At 41.8% G+C, this 22,177-nt stretch overlaps 1 protein-coding gene across 1 annotated transcript in view; it reads left to right on the forward strand.

The window, feature by feature from the left end:
* Positions 1-4,775: 4,775 nt before the first annotated feature.
* The window catches only part of XKR4 (XK related 4), a 232,253-nt gene continuing 214,851 nt past the window's right edge, over positions 4,776-22,177 (forward strand). Inside the window, exon 1 of the mRNA XM_061995728.1 lies at positions 4,776-5,614. Coding sequence (XP_061851712.1) covers positions 4,776-5,614 — 839 coding nt within the window. The remainder of the gene's footprint in view (positions 5,615-22,177) is intronic.

The following is a 22,177-nucleotide window of genomic DNA, read 5'->3' on the forward strand; positions in this document are numbered from 1 at the left end:
AAATATAAAACGTACATCCTGTATTACAACTTCCACTAACCTGTGTGTACAGTTTAAACATTAATCTATTGAAAACCTAAAACTTCTGAACAATTTTGTAGAATAATTCTTACTTGTTGCTTCTAAGTAATTGATTACATGTGCATGTGGCCCTGAGGGCACTGTTAAATGGTAAACCAGTTAAAGTCAGATGTATAGAAGACAGTAGTGAGTCTATGTCAGAGTGAATGAGGAAATAGATGTTCATCTTGTGTTCCACCAGGTCACCCCAGCTTTATATCACACTTTTTTTTTTGTTCTGTTCTGGTTTTTTCCTTACTTTCATCTCTAAGTTGAGTAGTCGAGTCTGTTTTGCCCAGAACCGTAATTGGCTGTGAGCCTTCCCTGCCCTTGTCTCAGTCCACCACGTTTTTGGTTATCTTTTTTCCTCCCATCTCGCTGAGGCCTTTTGCCATCCTAATGAGGGTCAGGGTGGATGGGGGGCAGTGAGCAAGAGACTGTTGTGATACTTCATTGCTGGCTGGGCAAAACCATGACACTACTTCATGATGTAGAAGTGCTTCCAAAAGGACTCACTAAGGTAAGAAGGCAAGCTTTTGTTGCAAAGCATTGTCATAAGGGGGCAAACCCAGGTACAATGATCTCATTCTAAAGCTTAGGTTACTCAGAGATAGAAGAAAATGCAGAAACATCAAGCACCAAACTGCAATTGGCAAAAGTATTGCCAAACAAAACTCCATAGATTTAGTAATCATTTGAAATGAATACAGAAATTATTTAGAATATAGTATTCTAATGGCAAAATGAGAGAACTACAAGCAAGAGCTTAAGTGTACTTTGATAAGTTAGTCTATACAATATATCTAAAGAAGACTGGGATAAACATCATTGTTAGGAACCTGACGAAATAAAAAATACTTTCAAGATAAGAGGATTGGAACCCAGAAGCATATTTCCCAGACATTTATGTTTGAGTTGATAACAGCTGACAAGGAAAAAAAAGACAAAAAAAGAGAGAAAGTGTGGACAAAGGTGATATGATATTGCAAGGGAAAAAAAATAGGAACAGGAGTTATAACTCAGAATAAAGCAAAAGCAATACTGGTGATATCCATAAAAATGTTTTCTTTAAAGAAATTTAGAGGAAAAGGAAGACAGGAATAAAATCTTCAGAGAAAAATTAGCTTTACAAGAGAAATGAATGTGCCTGTACTCAGTTTATTAAATATGTATTGATGTCTGTGAACACACTTTTGCCCTTCAATTATATTTTGTAATTAATAATTTCTGAGGTTTAGTAACAACATAGACTTGCTGAATGCATGCTGGTTTGTACACCGGCTGTATACAAACTCCTGTGGCCCTGATACAGCTCCATAGAAGCTATGCCAGCCTAACAAAGGGGAAATTTGGTTCTGTTTCTTGGAAGCAATTTCCTCAGTATCTACATATTCTTTGGGTCCCTTTCCATTTGTTATCTTGTAGGTGAGAAAACAAAACAGAAGACATTCCTCTGGAAGTACCAAACAGCCTTAAATTTAATTTAAGTTTAAATGTTTATCTATTGCACTGTCTTAATTTAACAGACAGCTACTTTTAATATGAAAATCAGTGGGAAAGATTATTATTCCCCTCACAAATGCAACTAGCTGAATCCAAGGAGTGAAAACCAAACCAACAAAATAAAAAAAAATAGGGGTGCGGAGAGGAATGAGGTAGAACAGAAAAAATGTAAGGAAGAAAGTGTAAAATCATAACAAAATGTCCAGCAAACTGAATACCTTTCACTTATGGGTCTGACCTAAAGCCAGCTATAGTGAACTGGAGTCTTTGTGGGCCATGAATCAATCACTTTGGCCAATTCTGACCCTGATTGAAGTGGCTGAGGGTAATATACCAGAAAATTTTTCCCTTATGTGGGGCAGGAAGGGCAAATGTAGGGACACTGTGCCTACTGTGTTACTACCTCCAGACTTGCTAGCAGTGGTACAAGCAGGGCAGCCTCAAGCAGGGTACCATGACACTGAGGATGTACTGCTAGACTGACACCATTTATGTTCTCAAACATCTGCTTCAATGATCGGAGCTACCTTCTGCCTTTTTAGGATCTTGGACCTCATTCCTCTCCATTTCATTCCCTCCATCTTGAATCTGACACTTTTGAATTACTCTCTTATGCCACCTGCAGCCTGAGCAGTTTGCATTAGGATATAGGCTCTAGGAGTAGTATAGTTGTTCCCCCTCCATATCCCCTCATGTGTCATACTGTAACCTCCACTATAAACTTGTAACATCTTTTAGACCTGTAATATGTCAAACAGACTCAATTAAAAGTGCACACTAAACCATTTTATTACAGATGTAACTATAAATAGAATAACACTGGAAACTTGTTGGTACATATAAACCACTAACCTGCAGCTAAATTAGGTTCATTATTAAGCACTTTCTCTGCTGACAAGGTAATGTTAAGTGAATATACTGTATTATACATAGGTGCTGACTGAATTATTAAAAGATACCTTGAGAAAGAAGCAATTTGCATTAAAAGTCTAAGGCAATTAAGATCATATGGATTGTAATGAGAACAAAATTAATATGGGGTTACAAAAGGAATAGAAAGTACAGCTATACTCCTGTAACAGCGATTGCAGAGCAAATGTGCATTATTTAAGAACCATTATGTGATGATGTAATTAAAGACTCTTGTAATGTGTGGTAACATGCAAAATAACAAGCCAAATTAGTTTTATGTGTGCTCTTCACCTTTCAAAGTTTGGGGTTTTTGTGTGCTTACACTCTTTGAATCCCACAGTAACGTGTGCTGTAATCTTTTCTGGAAATCTGGGGTATCTCATCTGTACAAGTTCATTTCCAGAAGTCGACTTTATACTTGTCATGTACATTTAACTGTTGGAAGGCAGATTTTTTTCAGCTGTCAATATGACTTCTTTTTAATTAATGAAGTTGAAGGGGCTATATTTAGTCATATATCTCAACGTAACTATGCCCTATCGTAGCTCACTGGCATTCCTATTAAGATGTTCCAGCAACGAGGCTGAACTATCTCAAAGCTCTACTTAAGGAAGGAGAGGGCACGCTTATAAAATATTCTGGAGGCGAAAAAAAGTCGAAGCGGTCGATCGGCTGCTCATCCCGTACGGCTGGAGATGTAGGAGGGCAGAAGAGCCAAGGATGGGAGGCAAACCACATCGGGGCCCGGGTGACTCCCGAGAGCAAGAGGCTGGTGGCTCTCAGAGACCGGGTAGCCACCCTACATCTGCGCTCCCCGTCGGTCTCCAGGGGCGGCGGAAGCTGGCGCGGAGCCGCCCCGGGGGTTCTGGGCTGCTTGCCAGAGAGCAGCCACCGTATCTCCCCGGGACCGTGCACCCCGGGACGACTCGTCCCGGTCTCAGCCGCCTCCAGTGATAAGTGCAGGCGGGGCCTCCGCTGCCACCGAAATACGCAGGCGGGCTTTGAGGAGCGACAGCGCTCCGGGGGCTGCCGGAGCTGCGGGGAAAGGAGCGGCGGTGAGGGGCGGTGAAAGGCATCGTGAGCTCGCCGAGTGAATTTGATGCACGGAATGCGATTTCTCCGTGTAGCGGAATAAAACGGTGTCTCCTCACCTTCCCCCAAACGCCTCTAATACCGCGTGAGTCACGGCGTAACTGGAGAACTGCACCTCACAGTCTCATTTCACAAAGTTAGGGCAACTACGGCGGCGTTTCCTACGGGACGGACGCGACAGCCTCCGCCCGTCCGGAGTGTGACTTGCCGGGCCGGGAGGGTCAGCGCAGCTCCACGGGTCCCGGCCGGCGGCTCCCGTTCGGCGTGCCGAGCGTTATGGGCGAGCACCACCGCCGGTACCGGCCCACCGAGTCACCGCGCTGGGGCGGCGGCTCTCTCCAGTCCGAGGATCCCCGCTCGCAGCGAGAAGCCCCGAGCGGATTGGGGGGGGGCCGCCACCCTCCTCACCGCCCCGTCTGCCCCCAGCCCCGTCCCCCCACTTGACCTCCACCGCCGACGGGGCGGGCTCAGCCCAGATTGTGCCGAGGACACCGGGGGCCACCAGCGGAGCCGCGGCCCCGGGGGGTCGCCGGACACGCCCCGCCGCCCCGCTTCCTCGCCCCGCGGAGCAGCTGCCTTCACGTCGCCGCCGCGCCCACCTCCCCGGACCGGTCAGCCAAGCCGCTGACCTCCCCGCCGGCTCCGGGCTGCACTCTGTATCCCCGGGCCCGCGCCGGGCGCGTCCCTCCCGGCGGCCGAGCGCCCCCTTCCCCGCCCCTGCGCCAGTGCCGGTGCCGGTGCCGGGCGGGGGGCGGCGGCAGCGAGGGAAGAGGGATGAGGTCATCCTCTTTAGCGGCGTCAGTCAACTGGGTGGTGGCGGCGGCGGGTGCGGGCGGAGGCGGGCGCGGAGGCGGGATGCGCTGCTCGGGGCAGCGCTGCCCTGCCTGCTCCCGGCTCGGGCAGAGCGCGGCGGCGGCGGCCCCGGCACCACCGGCGCCCGCGGAGGCGACGGCGACGAGGCGGGCGGGCTGAGCACGGCTCCCCGCAGGCAGGCGGCGCTGCGGGTGCGGCCGCCGCGGAGGAGCCGCCCGCGGGCGCGCAGCCCCGCGCGGAGCGGGGAGAGGGGACGCGGGGAGCGGCGGGTCCGCGGCGGCTGCGGCGGCGGAGGGCGGGAGACAGGAGGCGGAGGAGGAGGAGCAGGGGGAGGCGCGGGATAAAGGAGCACTCGCCGCTCCCGCTCGCTCTCCGGCGGGGCTGAGCGAGGCATCATGGCCGCGAAGTCGGACGGGCGGCGGAAGATGAAGAAGGGCGGCGAGGTGGCGTTCACGCCGCTGCAGAACTCCGAGCACTCGGGCTCCGTGCAGGCGCTGGCCCCGGGGCTGCCCGCCGGCGCCGGGCCGGGCGGCGGCAGCGACGACGACGAGGCGCCCGGGGGCGGGTGCTGCAGCAGCGGCGGCGGCGGCAGCGGGGACGGCTCGGGCGGTGGCTCCCGTTGCTGTTGCTGCTGCTGCTGCGGCGGCAGAGGAGGAGACGGCGCCGGGGGCGCCGGCGGGGGCTCCCGGGGCTCGGGTGGGGGCTCGTCCTCCTTGTGCCTGCGGCTGGGCAGGGAACAGCGGCGCTACTCGCTGTGGGACTGTCTCTGGATCCTGGCCGCACTGGCCGTGTACTTCGCGGACGTGGGCACCGACATCTGGCTGGCGGTCGACTACTACCTGCGGGGCCAGCGCTGGTGGTTCGGGCTCACGCTCTTCTTCGTGCTGCTGGGCTCCCTCTCCGTGCAAGTCTTCAGCTTCCGCTGGTTCGCGCACGACTTCAGCACCGAGGACAGCGCCGCCGCCGCCGGGCACTGCCCCGCCGCCGAGAGCAAGCTGCTGGTGAGCAGCGGCTCGGCGACCGCGGACATCGACGCCGCTCGCCCCTGCACGCCGCAGCGGCAGGCGTCCACCGCCAGCAAGAGCAACGCCACCAACAGCAGCAGCAACGGCGGCAGCAACGCCGCTGGCACCGCCGGTCCCCGCGCCGGCGGCGGCAGGTCGGCGTCCTGCGCCTTCTGCATCTGGCTCCTGCAGTCGCTCGTCCACATCCTGCAGCTCGGGCAGGTCTGGAGGTGAGCAGCCGGGACGGGGCGACGCGGGGTACGGGTGCGGCGCCCCGTCGCCGCGGGGGAGGGAGGGCGGCCGCGTGCGGGCGCTGCGCACGGCCGGCGGCCTCTCGTCCCATTTGTGGTACCTCCGCGGGACGGCGCTCCCGGGCCCGCCGGGCCGCGAAGGGGCAGGAGGGCGGCCGGACCCCTGCGAGGCTGAGAGTGGCCCCGAGTACGAGGTGTCCCGGCCCTCCAAGGATAGCTCCGACGGATCCCGGAGCGCCCGGTGCCTCAAGGGCGGCCGTCGCCCCCAGGAGGTGCCGGCATGCACGGGTTACCCAGAGTTTCCCGGGAAACCTGTGCCAGGGACTGATAAAACAAGGCATCAGGCTTGGGGAGAAGGGGGATACCCCGGTAATCTGCGGCTCCCGGTCTCTTCACGCGTGGCCAGCTCAGCGTTGCCGCCAGCGGGGAACTTTACCAAGAGCCAAGTTTCTTTCCAGAAGCCGTTGATGAACCCCACCATTACTGTGTTTTGATATTTATGTGTAAATATGATGCGTGCAGTCTGTTCCTCACTATGCCTCTGTGTTTTCTATGTATGCAATGTAGTACAGAAATGTCTTCTAAATCAAACTTTTGAGTAGCTGTTCTCAAAAATGTGCAAGTGATGCAATGTGCATTACAGAAGGAGACTGTGAAAGGCACTTACTGAAAAGGGAGATGACATCATAGTTTGCAAAAGTAATGTTCTCCTTTATTTTAAACACGTTTCCAGGAAAAGGTTTATGTGAAGGCCAAATATCTTGCAAATACATTTATTCCTGCTTGAAAAGTGCAGAGTTCAGAATGCATAATGTATAAGGAGTTGAAATTTTCACCTATAATTGTAGCAGATAGATGCAGTGTTGAAGGTCGTGCATTGGCACATGGCACTAGAGCAACAGCTGAAAATACTTTTGGGGTTTCTTGTGTGATGAGCAGAAATTTTTTCATGTTTCAGTTCTGGAAATAGCAGTTTTTCACAATTACTTCCTTAGAGAGTTTAATTCATTGTTGCTTTAAACTTTTAACTCTCTGGTTTTTAATCTCTGTCTTACCCTTTTGGACCTGGACTTTTGCTTTGTATTGATGTGATATACAACACAGCCCTGTTCTGCTTGTGGCCTTTTAAGTAAAGAATACAAGGAATACAAGTGCTGCTAGATAATAGACCAAAGTATTTGGGACTCAGTAACTAAGTATTTCTCACTTTCCAGATTTTTTTTTTGTTTATTATAAACATCTCTATAAACATCAGCTGTGAGAGAACTTGAGAGTGGAATAGAATTTTGAACAAAAAGCAATGCTTTGTTCTTGATCTTGTATGTTTCTGTGCTCTACCTCCACAGTTGAACAAAAGTTAGATTTAGGACTTTCTGAATGTGATGGTTTCATGTAATATTTAGTCCTGGTCCCGCAGAGGCAGAAAAGTAGGCTCAAACTGTACATAGAAATTCATGTTGATACTCGTCCATATTGGAGCTAAACAGGTTGTATCATGCTGAGTGACACAGAAGAGTTTTACAAAGTCTGGCATCGTGACTCTGTATTGGAAAACACAAAGAGGAGGGCTGTGGGTGGAGCAAGGTGCAATCTGATATTGTACAGCACTTCAGTCAGATGAGGTGGCTGGGGTTTAGAGCTCTCCAGCAGCTTGCTTTTCAATGAAGCACAGTCTCTTTTAACATAAGATTTCCTCCTTGTGAACACACCTAGTCCTCTCAATTTAAAGCTAGCTGAGCCCTTTTTTGTAGTTTTTCTTCGTGTGTTGTCACATAAGACTACCAGAATATTAAACTGACAAAGCCTGATAGAACATCTAGTTCTGTTTTAACCTGCTGTGTTTATAGTTTTTTTTTTCTTCAATGAAATAGAGACATAGAATAGTTTGTCAGTAACGTAGTAGTATTTATTTGCAGTTTTCCACAAACATACAAATTACGTGGTCAGTCTGGCCTATCTGCACTTCATAATTAATGAAAGTGATTTCATTTTCATTCCTTAGGTGTATGCCTCATAAGGGAGAGCCTTTGGAGTTTTCTAAAACTAATAATCATTGGTAAAAAGGAGGTCACGTCAAACTCTGAGAAAATCTGTAGATAAGCATGGTGTCACAACTAACACCATTGAGCACTAGCACAAGCTGACCAAAGAGGGTGTGCAGTTTCCTTCTCTGGAGGTTTTCAAAACCTGCCTGGACGCATTCCTGAGTGACTTGATCAGGCGATCAGGGCGAACTTGCTTTAGCAGAGGGTTGAACTAGGGGATATCTAGAGCTCCCTTCCAACCCCTGCCATTCTGTGTTTCTAAGATTCCATCTGTTGAAATTTTCTGGAAAATAAAGTCTCTATTTGGACACTTAATAGTCTAAAATTTTTGCTCTGCAGTGTAACATCTGCACTAGCCTGAGCAAACGTTTCCTGAGCACTTAGACTGAAGGATGATCTGGTGTTTTCCAGTTGCGTGTGTTTGGAGACTGACCCCTTCTTTGAGCAGCTAAACAGACAGTGCCAGTTGTGCTAGTGCTACAAGTTCCCACATGCTGGAGACACCATCCCCACAGTTGACAAGACTCATGTCACCCTTTATTCTGTGCCCTTCTGTGTATATTTACTCTCAGGTTTCAGTTCTTCCTTTTGTTTTTCTTTTGTCCCTCGTTAAAGTCTTCTGTATCTACATTTAAGTTTTCTGTTACTTACTGTATTGAATCCTGCACAAGTAAAAGTTATAGTAATATTTCTGTCATTTCTCTGATGACAAGGAGCCTTGGATAGGAGAGCTGAGGGCAAGAATATCAGGGAATGAGAAGAAAGGTTTGCTTGTGTCTGGTTCTCAATATACTGAGATTGGTAATCCTGCGGATTCTGCTGTCATTTGGTGTTCATTGACCTCTGTCTTCTCTTAAAATGTTGAATTGATTCGTCAAGTCTTTAATTTTTTGTCCCATTGCCTATGGTTTTGGGGTCCAGTGGGTCAGCTGCTTATTTAAAGAAGCCATCCCAAGGAACAAGAGATACAGCTGGCAATCCCTTGTTCTTGGATTTAAAAAAAAAAAAAGTTTTAAACTAACATTTTAATGATTTGTTCTGTCAGAAAGATTTTTAACAATTCCAAAGCCTTGTCTTACATTTGAGATTAATTTTTGTTTACAAATATATTGAAAGCCAGATCATTAAAAATGATTATGTGTTAATTTTAACTAAAACGTGCTAATGGGAAATGAATGAGATTTTTAATGTGGCATGGAACAGTGCTGGAAATAGGCAATCTAAAATTACTGAAACAATTTTTTTCCTAGAGTGTAAAGAAGAGGAGCTGCAGGAGCAGCTCATCTGCCAATCAATTCTGAATTAAAATGTATCTGTTTTTCTTTTGAAATCAGTGTATCTTTTTTTTCCCCATAAATTTGATAAGGCTGAATTATTTTGAAGAATAAGCTCTTTATTTTGGGTGGGGGAAGGGGGTATTCACAAACTTCCTGATAACACTGTCATTCAGTTAAAATTCCAGTGAAGTCTCTGAGGAGTTGCTTGCCACAGCTGACTGCAGCTACCAGGCCTCTGTTGGCAGCTAATTTAATATTAAAATATGATCACTTATGAGTTTCTGCCTTCAGAGATAGCTACAGATACATTTTCTTATCCATATTTCCAGTGTGTTCTGCCTTTTACCAATATAAGGGCATAGAAACTGCAGTGTGGAGCTCTATTCTCTGAAGTAAGTGCTGTGAGAGACATAGCATTTTATTAGCAGACTCTGGGGAGTATGAGGAGGTTGTAATGCATGGGATCTTTATATGCCATTGAAAGGGGAAAAAAAGGAACTGGATACTTTAATTTATAGTCTATAAGGACTATGTAGAGGTATATGGGCCAGTAGGATTCAGGTAAACTATTGCTCTTTGAGCCTGGCATGAAAGTATGTAAACACTGCCCTTGAGCATCCCTTTGATTCTCTAAGCTTCGTAAGCTTAGCCCTGGCTTTCAGATCTCACAGCAGTTAGAGGGACTAGGTGACTGAATGCTAGAGATAATGGCATCTGTGGAGCTGATTCAATTCCTTTAAAACTTTTTGTTGTTGTTCTGGTTGGGGTTCCTCTGAGCTGTCACGACTGGAGAGCCATGCTCCTGAAGCTGGGCAAAGGAGTCCTGAGAGCCAACCCTGAGGGAGCATGGGCTGTGGGAAACTGAGTAGGTGAGAGAAGGAGACTGGAGAAGTTGATGGTGCCCCTCTTGTAGTGTCTGGAAAGCAAGAAGTAAAATCCCCAGCACAACTGTTGTGATTTGTTGGGGAATTGAGTGAGCAGGCTGCCTTGGTGTTCAAAATGCTTGGAGGTTCCCACAGTGGCTGTCATTTTGTCTGAAAAGCTACAGTCAAAGTGCCTGAAAGGGAACTGTCAAGTTTCTGTAGCCAACAAAGCCAGAGGAAGGGTGAATCACTGGGAAGAAGAACACTGGAAATTACCCTTTAAAATTATTTTTGGGTAACTGAGATGATAGTGAGATGATTAAGTATATCCTCCTAAACACAATGAGATTTGCTAGCTGTGTGAGTACTCACCTAGGGAAACAGGCAGATTAATGCTGGTCGTTCTGAGGCACGTATCTTTTCCCTGAGAAGTTATGGTCTGGTTCTCTGGGAAGTGATGCTATGATTTAGCTATATCTATTTCTGTGTAATACTAAGAAATTGTTATCTTCCTTCTTCCTCCTGGTCCTTATTTGGAAAAAAAAAAAAAAAAAGAGTTAGAGACATGTTGTAGAGGTGATGCTGGATACTGGAAGCAGTGTGAGTTGCAGTCCTTCTGTGGCTACGTGGAAGGATTTTTCACAGGGCTGGATCATCCACCAAGGATATGTCATTGCCTGTGCTCATAAGCTTCACCTCTGCAATCAGTTAATGCTTTTAGAATTAAAAAAAAAAATAGTCAAAGGGTGTCTTCACTGTGTGTGAAAAGTCCTTATGACTTCCTCAGGTGTTTGCCATTAAGCGTGGCTGCACCTCTAAGCTGGAGCTATGAGCCAGGCAGTTCAAATTAAAAATGTCATCAGTCTTTAAACTGTCTCAACTTCACCCTTAAATAGGTTCATTTTCTACTTTTGCTCTACATAGTAGTTTTGACACTTTTGTTCAGTAGGAGTGTAGAAGTTTAGTGTAGTTAGGTGGTCAATAATTCCAGCTGCCATTGGACTTCACACCGGGATGTGATAATATCTCAATCTGACACCAGTTTTTCTCACTGTTTTGAAATCTGTCAGATAATTTGTCACATTGAGTCCAAATTTATGAATCATAGCTGTTTCCTAGACAAGATTATTGCATATCCTCCCCATCTGTCTCAGTGTAGCAAAATGCTGCCACTCAGCAATACCGTATTTCTTTTGTTGAATTACTGCAGTGCTTGAGTTAAAGTCATACTGACTAACTCTTTTGCTTGCTGTGTCTTTAGGACTCAAGGAAGGTGATGGACTGTCAGAAACAGAAGTTAAAGTTTTCTTTTTTCCTCACAAAACAAGATGAAAAGGGGCAGCCCACCCAGTTAGGTGGCCTAACTATGTTTAAACTTTTGCTGATACATTCAGTAGAATAAATAATCGATGTTTTCCCTTTTTTTCCTTTTTTTTTCTGAAGACAGTGATATGTAGATAAAGGCTATGCCTTTCAGAATTTTTTTGGAAACACAAAAGTGAAGCTTTACTATGTTCTTAAAAAGCTCTTACAAGTCTGTACGCAAATCTAATTTGGTATTCAGTTTATTCTAAAAACCTAAGATACATGTAAAAGATGCCGATGTATTTTAAAAGAAAGATACTGTACTTTAATAATTAACAAGTGTTTTCTCTGTAGAGAATATTTATCAGTTACATAAGTTTTCAGATTTTCAAAGGACTGCTTAAGCAGTAAAATTTCTGATTGCTTAACTGGCATAGTAGGACAACTAATATTTTATACACAGAATACTTTCTAGAAACCTATATATGGGAAGAATGTATATTTAGTTTTTTCCAAAACAGTGGAAAATCTGTATGATTTTAAGGGTTTGTGTTTCAGAGGATTTTGTGTCATCATGTATAGATATTACTCTAGAGTTCTCCAATGCCGTAAGGGAATGACTACCTGTATATACCATGAATTCAAAGAAACGTTGCACGTCATAATTTGTTTCTAAATATTGAAAACTTGCAGAAGGTTCTTAAAACAAGGCTTTTCTTTGCTAAAATGTCTGTGCGTCTTACATCAGGGAAAGTATTTAGTGCTGAAAGGTCGTTTGCATGTCTCTCCCATGAGAAAGAAAAATAGTGTAACATCATAGCATGATCTTGCAACTTCAGTTATCCTGGTCTGTTATCTTCAAGTTATTTACATCACAATTTACCTTGATCAGAAGAGGACTCTCGTGGTCGACTGGCTTAGTCCTTAGTAATTGTCTATAAGAACTGAGCTGGCTACAAAGATACAAAAGTTCTAGCAACATTGAAACGCAATCAATTCCTGTGTCACTTATAACAGTGTTAGCTTGTTCTTCCATTTCTGTGTTCCAATTAAGTAGCTTTTAATATACAGCAGATTAATCACAACAGGGACTTACAGTTTCAGTAAGCAGGTTTTTTGGGAGGAATTTATCGGGCACAGACAAAATCAATACCTCTTTTGCTCATGTTTCAAGATACATTAGAAATCTGTGGTTGCTAAAGTATATTTACAAAGTGGTGCCGTTTTCGACCATGTTAGCAGAGCTGTCAGTTATATACATTGTGTCAAGTACAGGTGTGGAAGTGGCAAATAGGCTATAAAAAGAACTGTTTTGATTTACTTGATTTTTAAAATGATAGGAGGCTGATATAAAAGAGGACATGAGGGAGGACTGAGGGAGCATATAAAAGGAAGCAAGTTCTGAAAAGACACAGGAATACCAGTTAATCCTTTTACATTGTGTACCTAACTCCAGTTTGTTTCCAGTCAGCCACTGGCCAAAGAGAGATTATTTGAATAATTTTCTAAGTGAGTGCTTGAGTGACTGGAGAAGGAGGTAGGAAAAAAAAAAAAGTTATATGTCTGGGCAAACTTACAGGAAAAATGTGAGATAAACTCTGATTGCAGTAAGTGGTCATCTGAAAAATAATAAATACAAATATGAAGTATGTTTGCAGGGAAGAGAAGTATCTTTTCAAAAATTTTAGAATTAAAAAATCATGGGTCTTAAGTATATATTTTTCCAAGAGATTTTACCCAAATTTTCTGACAACCATAACCTGAATTATCATCTCTCTGTGAGCCCTGACTGCTGAAGAGGTTTCTTGTCACTCTCACTGTTTTCCTCCCTGAAGGGCTGAAATGGGTGATAATGCTTTTTTTTCCCCCCAGGATAAAATAATTGCTATACTATGCTATTATTTCCCTTATTTTCCTTCGACAACATGCTTGTGGTGTTCACTGTGTTCATGGTACAAGATTTTATGGCAAGCCATATAAATCTTTTTGATTGGTAATGATAATCAGTGTGGGTGGTTAACGTTATCAGTTACAAAGGATTTCATATCACAAGTTGGAGCAAATGGAGCGAGACTTTTGCAGGGTGTTTTCAAATGAAGTTTGGCAGCCAATGATGTGACAACAAAAGTAACTTATTGTTCTTCTAAAATTGGAAGGTGTGACTTAGGCAAGACTAATGTATCAAGGATTAATATCAGCTGGTTTAGAGAAAGGTGCAGGTGTTTTAAGGTGAATAAAAAGTGAATTCATTTACAAATGAAAGGACAGTTGTCCTTACCTCTGTCAGCTGTTATGTATTAGATTGATTTCTGCCCTTAAGAATGAAGGTTAGTGGTGGCACAGTTGCCAACCTTACTCACTTTAATGGGATGGGTTTTTTGTAAATATCTGATCTATTCTAGGATCCTGCCAGCTTCTTTGAGTGGTGTTTTTCCATGTGTGGTGTATAGGATCAGTAGATTAGTTCCAGCAGGTCCAAGGAAAATACCTTGTAATGTCAAGTACTAGACTTGAGTTCTCTGTAGAGGGATCAATACATGCATAGAAAACAACAAAAAGGTGCTGTGCTGATACTTTTATGGTTTAATAGTGGCTGGTGTGTAATAATAAGCTTTGTCATTATAAATGTGAGGTCCTTTTTACCTTAAGGAGGGATATGAGTGGAGTTGTGTTTTCTTCTTATTTTAGTTTATATGAATGCTCACTCTTTATGGAAGTCTTTCTGTGAGGCAGGTATGAAATAAGACTTAGCTCTGAAAAACGGAATTTAGATTTTCTTTAGGCATATAAACCTGAAAATATGATCTAGAAAATTGGTCTCAACAGCCTTGATAGGAAATTTCACAAGGAACTGAAACATAATGGGCATACACATTTGCACTCTAGTTGACATTGTGAAGTTTAATTTTTGTAATATACTTTGAGATACTCAGGTGGTAAATGGAAACATTTCAAAACAAATTATCATTTCACTGTGCCTGCTTAAATATGTTTTAGGTTAAACATGTTGAAAACATGGACATCTATCCACCGTGGACATTATTGGGATACTAAAGCAAGCTTTAATATTTTAAGGATTTATTTTTTCAAGGGTTTATTATACCCATAATTTACTATACAGCTTAAAAAGTTCTGTCCTTCACCCTTCCTTCACCTACCCACTTTTGCTGCTTTAAGTTAGCTCACACCTTTTCCATTCTGTTGTTTTCCTTATTTGTTAGTTTGCTTTGTAAACTGAATCCATTATGCTAAGGAGGAAAAAAAGGCCTAGGGAACAAGGATTAGGAATCTTTTTAGACATAATGGAAATGCTAGAATGAAATTCAGCCTGCAGCTTCCAAGCACTGGACATATCAGCTTCAAAGAAATGACACATATGGGTAACAGTGTAGAGTATTTTCAGTAGTAATGGTGGAAACTACTTTCAACACAGAATTATTGGAAAAAGCATAAAGGTAAACAGAGTTCATAGTATATTTAATGAAGATGTTCTATAAGTAAAGACTGGGCAGTTAAAGAAGATTTACCCATGTGAAGCCAAATACAGCACAGAGGATAATTAATGTGACTGAGATAACTCAATAATAATGGCTTTGAACTTTTACAATAGTGTATTAATGCATGTGTCAAAAGGAGGGATTGCATTTGCCGTCAACAACCATTTGTTAGGTATTTTTACCACACAGGTTAATTAAGAACTCATGATAACAGAGTATAAAAATTACCTTACTGAACTAAGGGCTGTGTTTGGTCCCTAAGTATGCCATCCATTACTTTTTCTGTATCTAAAAAATAAAATTGGAGATGTATGTTTTTCTGTAACCTGTCTTCATTCTGTTAATGTCACTTTTATGGCAGAGCTAGTCCATTGATGGTCCAGCTGACTCTGAGAATTAATGAAATGCTAGATGTGTTCTCTGCATGCCTGGATTAAATCAAGAGGGCTGCTGAGAAAGCTAGAGAAGACTTGAAGCCATCCCACTATGAATCCTCAAGGTTTGCCTCTGAAGAGGATGACTCAGTCCCTTGTAGAGCCTACTATTGGGTTTGGATAAGCAAGGCATAAAAGCCCAGGAGCTGCAACAGCTGTGGTTGAAATGGACCTGTTCACTTAACAGGTTGAACCTGTTAGATGCTGCGTGGTAGATTGAGAACCTTAGAACCTGGGCTTATTTTATGAGTTTGGGGGGTTTTGCACTCATCAGTGTAAAGTATATCTCCTCTAGAGGGAGAATGTTGGTCTCATGACCAACCTGTGATTAGAGCCATGGAAGGTTCTTCATGTGGGACTTGCCTCAAACAGCCTAGAGCATGTCTGTAATATTTGTGTCTCCTTTCCTCTTCCTGTGAAATGCTTTAACAGTTTACAGCTTCACCCACATTAGTAAGGTTTGGAAGGATTTCCTTCCATTCCTTTGAAAACTTCATAGCACAGCAGGATTCATGTTTTGGGATATTTCTGTGCTACAATAGTGTAAAGTTGTTACTACTTGTAGTTTAAGTGCATTTGCAAAACAGAGTGATGTTTCAGAGCAGGTACCTTTCCTAACTCATCTCAAAGTAAATTCCAGACCCGGACTCGGTTCTTCTCCATGAGTCTAGCTATTCCTACACTGCCTAGGCAGTGTAGGGTTCTTGCAAGAGAAGCAACTCCATCTGTGATAAGAACTTTTCTACAGGGCTAACATCTTTTAACGTGGTAGGTACCAGACTTGAGTTATATCCTAAAGCTACAGAATTCATATTAATAAGTTATCAATGTTATTTCGGTTGTTTTACAAAGGAGAGATTTCTATAAAAAAATTTCATGATACACTCATAACTTTCTATTATTAAATATTGGTTTTATTTTCTATTTATTAAATGACTTGGGTTCTTTAAGTGCAGCAAGTATTGTATGAGAAGAACCTTTTGGAAAATGTTGACTGTCAGCTGAAATGAAGTATATTTCAGTAATGACTTTAAAAAAATATTTCTAATGAATTCCCTAGGTAAGAAATAGAAGTGTATTACAAGAAACAGTATAATATTTAAATCTAAAAGATATAATACCATGTCTTAAAGGATTTTAAATTTCCATAAAATGATTAATTGATCTTTGAAACAATTGGAATTTAAATTATCCACTTGTATTAATACAGAATATTTTCAATACCTCAGCAAAACCTATCTCCCTAATTTTTATTTTTATACCAGCACCTAAGTAAGAAAGCTGGCTAGTAGCTTTATTTGACAGCTAGCACTAATGTAGGAGTGCAACTTAAAAGGACACTATTCATAACCATCATCATAAAAAAAACCTTACAAGTATTCTTTTGAAGTTCATTTATGAATTCAGTTTGACTGTGATAATAACTTGTACTGATTTTTTGAGCTTGAGCTTTATTAGTGCAAATACTTATGGAAGGTGTATTTTAAGCTTGAGTGCTAGAATATTAATCAAAACCTTAGTTACATATTCAGTAGTAATATTCACAATTCATATGGGTCTTAATTTCATTACTCATCCAATCAAGGATCAGAAGCAATGACATATGATTTAAATAGCAAATTGTTTTGGATATTTCTAATTAGTAGACACAAAGGATTGGTTATTAAAGACATTACCTTTGGCATCTTGAAAACTGAAGAATAACCTTGAAATAAGAATAAACTCAACATTCAGATCTATTCAGAGAAAGTGTTCAGGAAGATTTTATTTATATCTAGTGTGTATAAACTATTTTCAATTAGAGAAACAATATAAATAAAATAAAAACTTGTCTTCTAATGGCATGCCACAAATCATTCTTTGGAAAATTCTTCATGGCTAGCAACATTAATAGTTGTAGGGAAGGAGAAAGGAAGACAGACATTACTTAGTTTCATTTCAAGTAATTGTTTTGGGTTCAAATATTGCAGCTGTCATTCAAGGGTGTACTTTACTGTAGGAATACCTCTTTGACCAGATAAATTTTAATTTGGTCATAATGCAGACTGTGTCACACTGGATTTATCCTATTATGTGGGAGTCTGCTGCTGCTTCATGTGTTTTTACTTCCTCATCCTCACAAACCTGTGAAGATTCCTGTTGAGGGGGCAAGTGTTTGAAAAAATGTGTCTGAGAACTTGAAGGACCAGTGGGACAACTGTTCCTACTGTCACTCTATGCTCAGTTAAGAATCCCTTATTTCCACTACAACCCAAAACTGATTCTGTGATGTACCACTGTTCATGCCAGGGGAAGGCTGCTCTGCAAGTCCTTTGAAGCTGCGTTTCTATAAGCAGTATTGGATTCTAGAGGCAAGGAAGCACAAAGCCGTAAGAACAGCCTAAGACTCCTATTGATTGCCATCACTGAATGTGTATGTAGTTGTGAGTAGTTGCAAGCAATTTCCTGACACAAACTGACCCACATCTTACTATTTTTTAGCATATAGATTTCATAAAGAGAGGAGATGCATGAAGGAGTCAGGTAAAATCTTGGAATTATCTTTTTTAATTTTCTTTTTCTCTTGGCAACTATTTATATCGGATTCAAGCATTAGCTCTGAGAGAGAAATAATGTTCACATCAAAAGCCACTTCCTCCTCAATAAATAATTCAGAGCCATACATCGTACATGAGGAAATATCAACACACTAGTAGTAATTTAATATACCAAGCAATCACATTCACTTTAGCCTGCATATGATTTAAATAGAATATGACAGTTTAGGGTCTCCAATTGCCCCATGGCATGTTGGGATCAAACTTGGCAAGTGATTGTAGTGTTCTCATATCTTCTGAAGAAGTGAATGAAAGTTGCATAATTCAGAGAGGATTTGTTAATTACATGCTAAATGAGAGTTTGCCTGCATGTGTTCTGAATCCAGATCATTGTAGAGGACCAGCTTTAGAGTATGTGAATATTTTCTGTCCTTTGTTAACTAAGATCTCACAGTCTTGTCTTTTTTAACTTGTTGGACTATTACTTTGAAGCACAGTTTCAGTATATTAGTTGCCTTCACTTTATCCTGTGGGTGAAAGGCTGTCCCTACCCTTCCTAAACTGCCTGACTCATGGGATGCATCTGCTGAGGACAACCTCCACTGCTTTTTAAAACAGTGTCTTCTATGTATTTATTTTCATCGTTTGCCACTAGTAGGCTGATGTCCTACACCATGGAGTATTAGCTACTTGTTGTACTGGGAAGGTTTATGTTTCTTTCTGTCTTAAGTACTTATGGTTAAAAATAGACAAATTCCTCTTTAATATCCTTGCCCTGGTGGTAGGTGAATTCAGTGCTGGGAGTACATCTATGATACAGGTACTGTGTGCTGTGAGAAGAAAGCTACAGATCTGTCATACCAGAGCTCAGGTTAGGACTTCTCTTTCACTGCTTCATTCTTTGTGGAGTGGCTCAGTTGTATTTGTGCTGGCTGTGCTTGCTGCATCACAAATATGGCATAAACTTCTGTTTTGGCTCTACACAAACAAAATTAATCTTAACAGTGAATGAGCATGAACATCCCCATGAAGGATTATGGCTATAATCAATTAATCCATAGCAATTTATCTCTGGTTCACATCTGTGGAAGTGGATTTGCACTGAAAGCAAGGGGTACCTATCATTGGGAGATGTTAAGTGCAATGCATAACTCTATGTATTTGTCCTTTGTGTCCTTTAGGGGGTGTATCTTCTAGCAAGCCTTTTAACCATAACATTGTTTATCCCAAAGATATGTAATGAAATCATGCATTGGGACATGTAGTTGTTTTGGTGATAAGATGCAGTCCAAGGCTGTATTTCTCCAGGAAAAGAGCAGATTGAGATTGAGAATTAACATGTGTTTGTGTGTTCTTGGGAATGAAATGATCATCCTCACTATTTCTATAGCATTCTCCAGTTCATCTGAGTAATAAGGGGAAGAGAGAAGAATCTCCTATACTTTATATATAAAATTTGTGCAAGAAGTGTAAAATGGGGAAAATGAGGACAGAACAGTGCAACAGTAACCTGGTTAGTAAAGAAGACTCTAAACTGCAGAGAGTAAAGTGTCAATGATGCATTGCTACTAGGATTGTGCTTAATCTGTTCAGTGGCTGAGTGCTGTCCCCAGGGAAACAGTGAAACATGGACACAGACCTGCCGAAAACCTCTGTGAGAAAATGGAAAAAATAGGACCATCTGTGCAGAACTTGCATCAGGTGAATTCATAACTGTAAATAGGAAATTGAATGTTGTATGCTACTGATGAAAGAGAACTCAAAGTAGAGACCTGCTGGTCTACTACTAGCAATGATTTAATAATTTGAAAGAGAGGGTTATACGTGTTAAAAAATTTAGGTTCTTTTAAAGATCTGCAAAGGTGCTTTCTCTGGCCTAGCACTGGGGTTTTGTAATGAATTGCTGGACTCCTGTTGTGTGAAAGGAAGGTCAGACATTCCAGAAATCTGTGGAAATGTTATCGTCGTGGGGGATTTTAGCTACTTAAATGGATACTGGAGGACACAGCCTATTATTGATCAGCATAGATGTTTTCATGTTGTAGCTCACAGTCTTCAAGTAGATAATGTATTAATAAGATGTGTTTGTGGTGTTCTGTTTTTCATGAGAATGCTTTGGAATTTTTAGACTTTCTCAGCAAGCAATGAAAACACTATGGAAGGCTGATAACACTGAATAACCTTCTATAGAGTGATCACAGGTATCTTCTGTTTCTTGAGGAAATAATAAAAGTTTTGTTTAGTTTTGGTTTTCTCCCCAAAATAGCAAGATTTCGTAACTGAGGAAAATGGCTAGGAGGAGAAATCTGCGGATATGTGTATGTATATAAATAAAGTCTAAATTTCTTGGAAATTAGTGATGCTAACACTGACAGGAATCTGAACATCAAAAAAAGGGGAAAAAAAGTTGGGTGTGGCTCTAAAACAACATGTATGTGTGCAACACCATTAGGGGTATGCAAGAGACACCTTCTACCCTTGCACTCTTTCTTTTCCAGTTGTCTGATCAGCACTAAGTCTCGGAGGTCAAGAAGTTTGAAGATACAGTCAGAATTTCCAAAGCCAAGCTGAGATGGACTTTACAGAAGAAATAACGAATAGCAAAACACTCTTCAGCTGTGTAATAGGGATAGGAAAAGGAAGAGAGAGGGCTGCTATCTTGTGAGAGTGGATATTAAAGATAATCTAGGTATGGTTCGGTGCTTTCCCTCATTTTTCGGTACAGATGATTATGTTAACGTGGTGGGAAAGGGAAGGCAGATAATGTAAATAATGGTATTAAAATAGGACTAACCACAGCTGTAGTGAAAGCAACAGTGAATGAGATTATCTTTGTAAAATCAAAGGGAATTAATAATTTCCATTCCAGGAAACTGAAAGAACTCGTGAATTACATCTATATTTTGAATCTGTTAAGACTGAGATAGTACCATAGGACCAGAGAACAACTGGATATTTCGGAAGTTGAGAAATATAATTATACAGCAACTATAGATCTGTGAATAAGTGAAGCTATATAAGCCCTTTCCTTTAAAAACTTTTCTCAAGACATACAATTAAAGGGGAGAATGGAATAAAGTGTAAAACATTTTTACTAAAGATCAATATTTCCAGACTGACCTGTGAACTTTATCAATACAGAGGACAACTTTTGATGCACCCTGGATGTCTTCATCAGAGCTAGACATAAAGAGAATTAGCAAGGCAGAGAAGAAAGGAACTGACTTGCTAGCGGGTGTATTGAAGTTCAACCCATACAGTTAAATTACTGTGTGGCCACAGCCATGGCTTCACCTAGTGACCCAAAGCTCATGGTGCACTATAGTGAGAACTTTCATACTTCTTAGCCTCTTCCTTCCATGCAAGAGATATACATTTAAATGTCATTGACATTTTGTCAGAAATTCCAACCTATAATTCCTTTTGTTTTCAAAACTAAGACTTTTATATTAGACAGAAGCCTGCATTTCACAGCCTGGTCTGAGTATGTTGGGATTTTGTTTATTCTCCAGGCATAATCTGACCAGATAAAAAAAATTGCTGGTAGGAATACAGTCAAAACAAATTGAGCCTTTCTGTATCTTGATTTTGCTCCATAGAGATGTATTGTCACATACTATGAAATCAGAGGATTTAAAAACTTCAGAGTCAATGATTTGAACTTCCACTAAATATCTTCTCCTATAGGATTAAAGCTTGTATATCTGTGGCATACCCTGAGACCACAGTTAAATTAGAGCTCTCCATATGTTGCAGCATGACAGAAGATTTTGCTTAGACTTTGCTATGAGGATATATATGTGGGACCAAGATTTTCCAAAAGGTACAGTTTAGGTATGTAATCTTGGTGAGAGTTCACTATCTGCTCAGCAGCCATGAGTATTCGGGTATTCAGTTAGGCGTATCCAAAGTGACAGAGAAAATGAACGGTTAAAGATGAAGACCGTGACTAGTTTTCTATCATTTCTATTCAAAGTGGAGAGATAAACTACTTCAAACAAAAGCTATCTCAGGGTATTTTACTTGATCATGTGCTTTGTACTTTATAAGGCTGCCTGCTTGGAGTTTTTAGAGTAGCAGTAAAAGGACTTTCATCAGTTCATCATCAGTTCCTGCAAATTGAAGTGGTGGTGGCTTTTGTGTTTGTAGTGGTTTGTATTATCCTTAAATCAAAATGTAAAAATAACATCATGTTACCATGGAAATGGCTTTATTTTAATTTTTATACTTTGAAATATTTTCACCTGCTACTGCAGAATAAGCACAACAACCAGAGAATAAGAAACAGAACAGTGTTGCTTGACTAAGCCAGATTATATATTCCTTGTCCAAAATTGTATTGCAACAAGTATGTGTTGAGTAGTGTTGAAGAGCTTTCTTTAGGCAATGTTTAGTAGTGTTTGTTGGTTGGTTCATACTAGAGTTTTTCTAACCTCCAGTGTGGCACTGTCCCTTTTCTTTGGTGTAACATAAATCTAGGCATTTCAGAAGTTAAAGTAGTCTGAAGAAAAAAAAAGAAAAGATGTTTTGGACTGAGTCTGGAATACATCTCCTCTCAGCACTAACTGGTTAAGTAATACTTAA

Source organism: Colius striatus, chromosome 4 (assembly GCF_028858725.1).
Source record: "Colius striatus isolate bColStr4 chromosome 4, bColStr4.1.hap1, whole genome shotgun sequence".
Taxonomy (NCBI): Eukaryota; Metazoa; Chordata; class Aves; order Coliiformes; family Coliidae; genus Colius; species Colius striatus.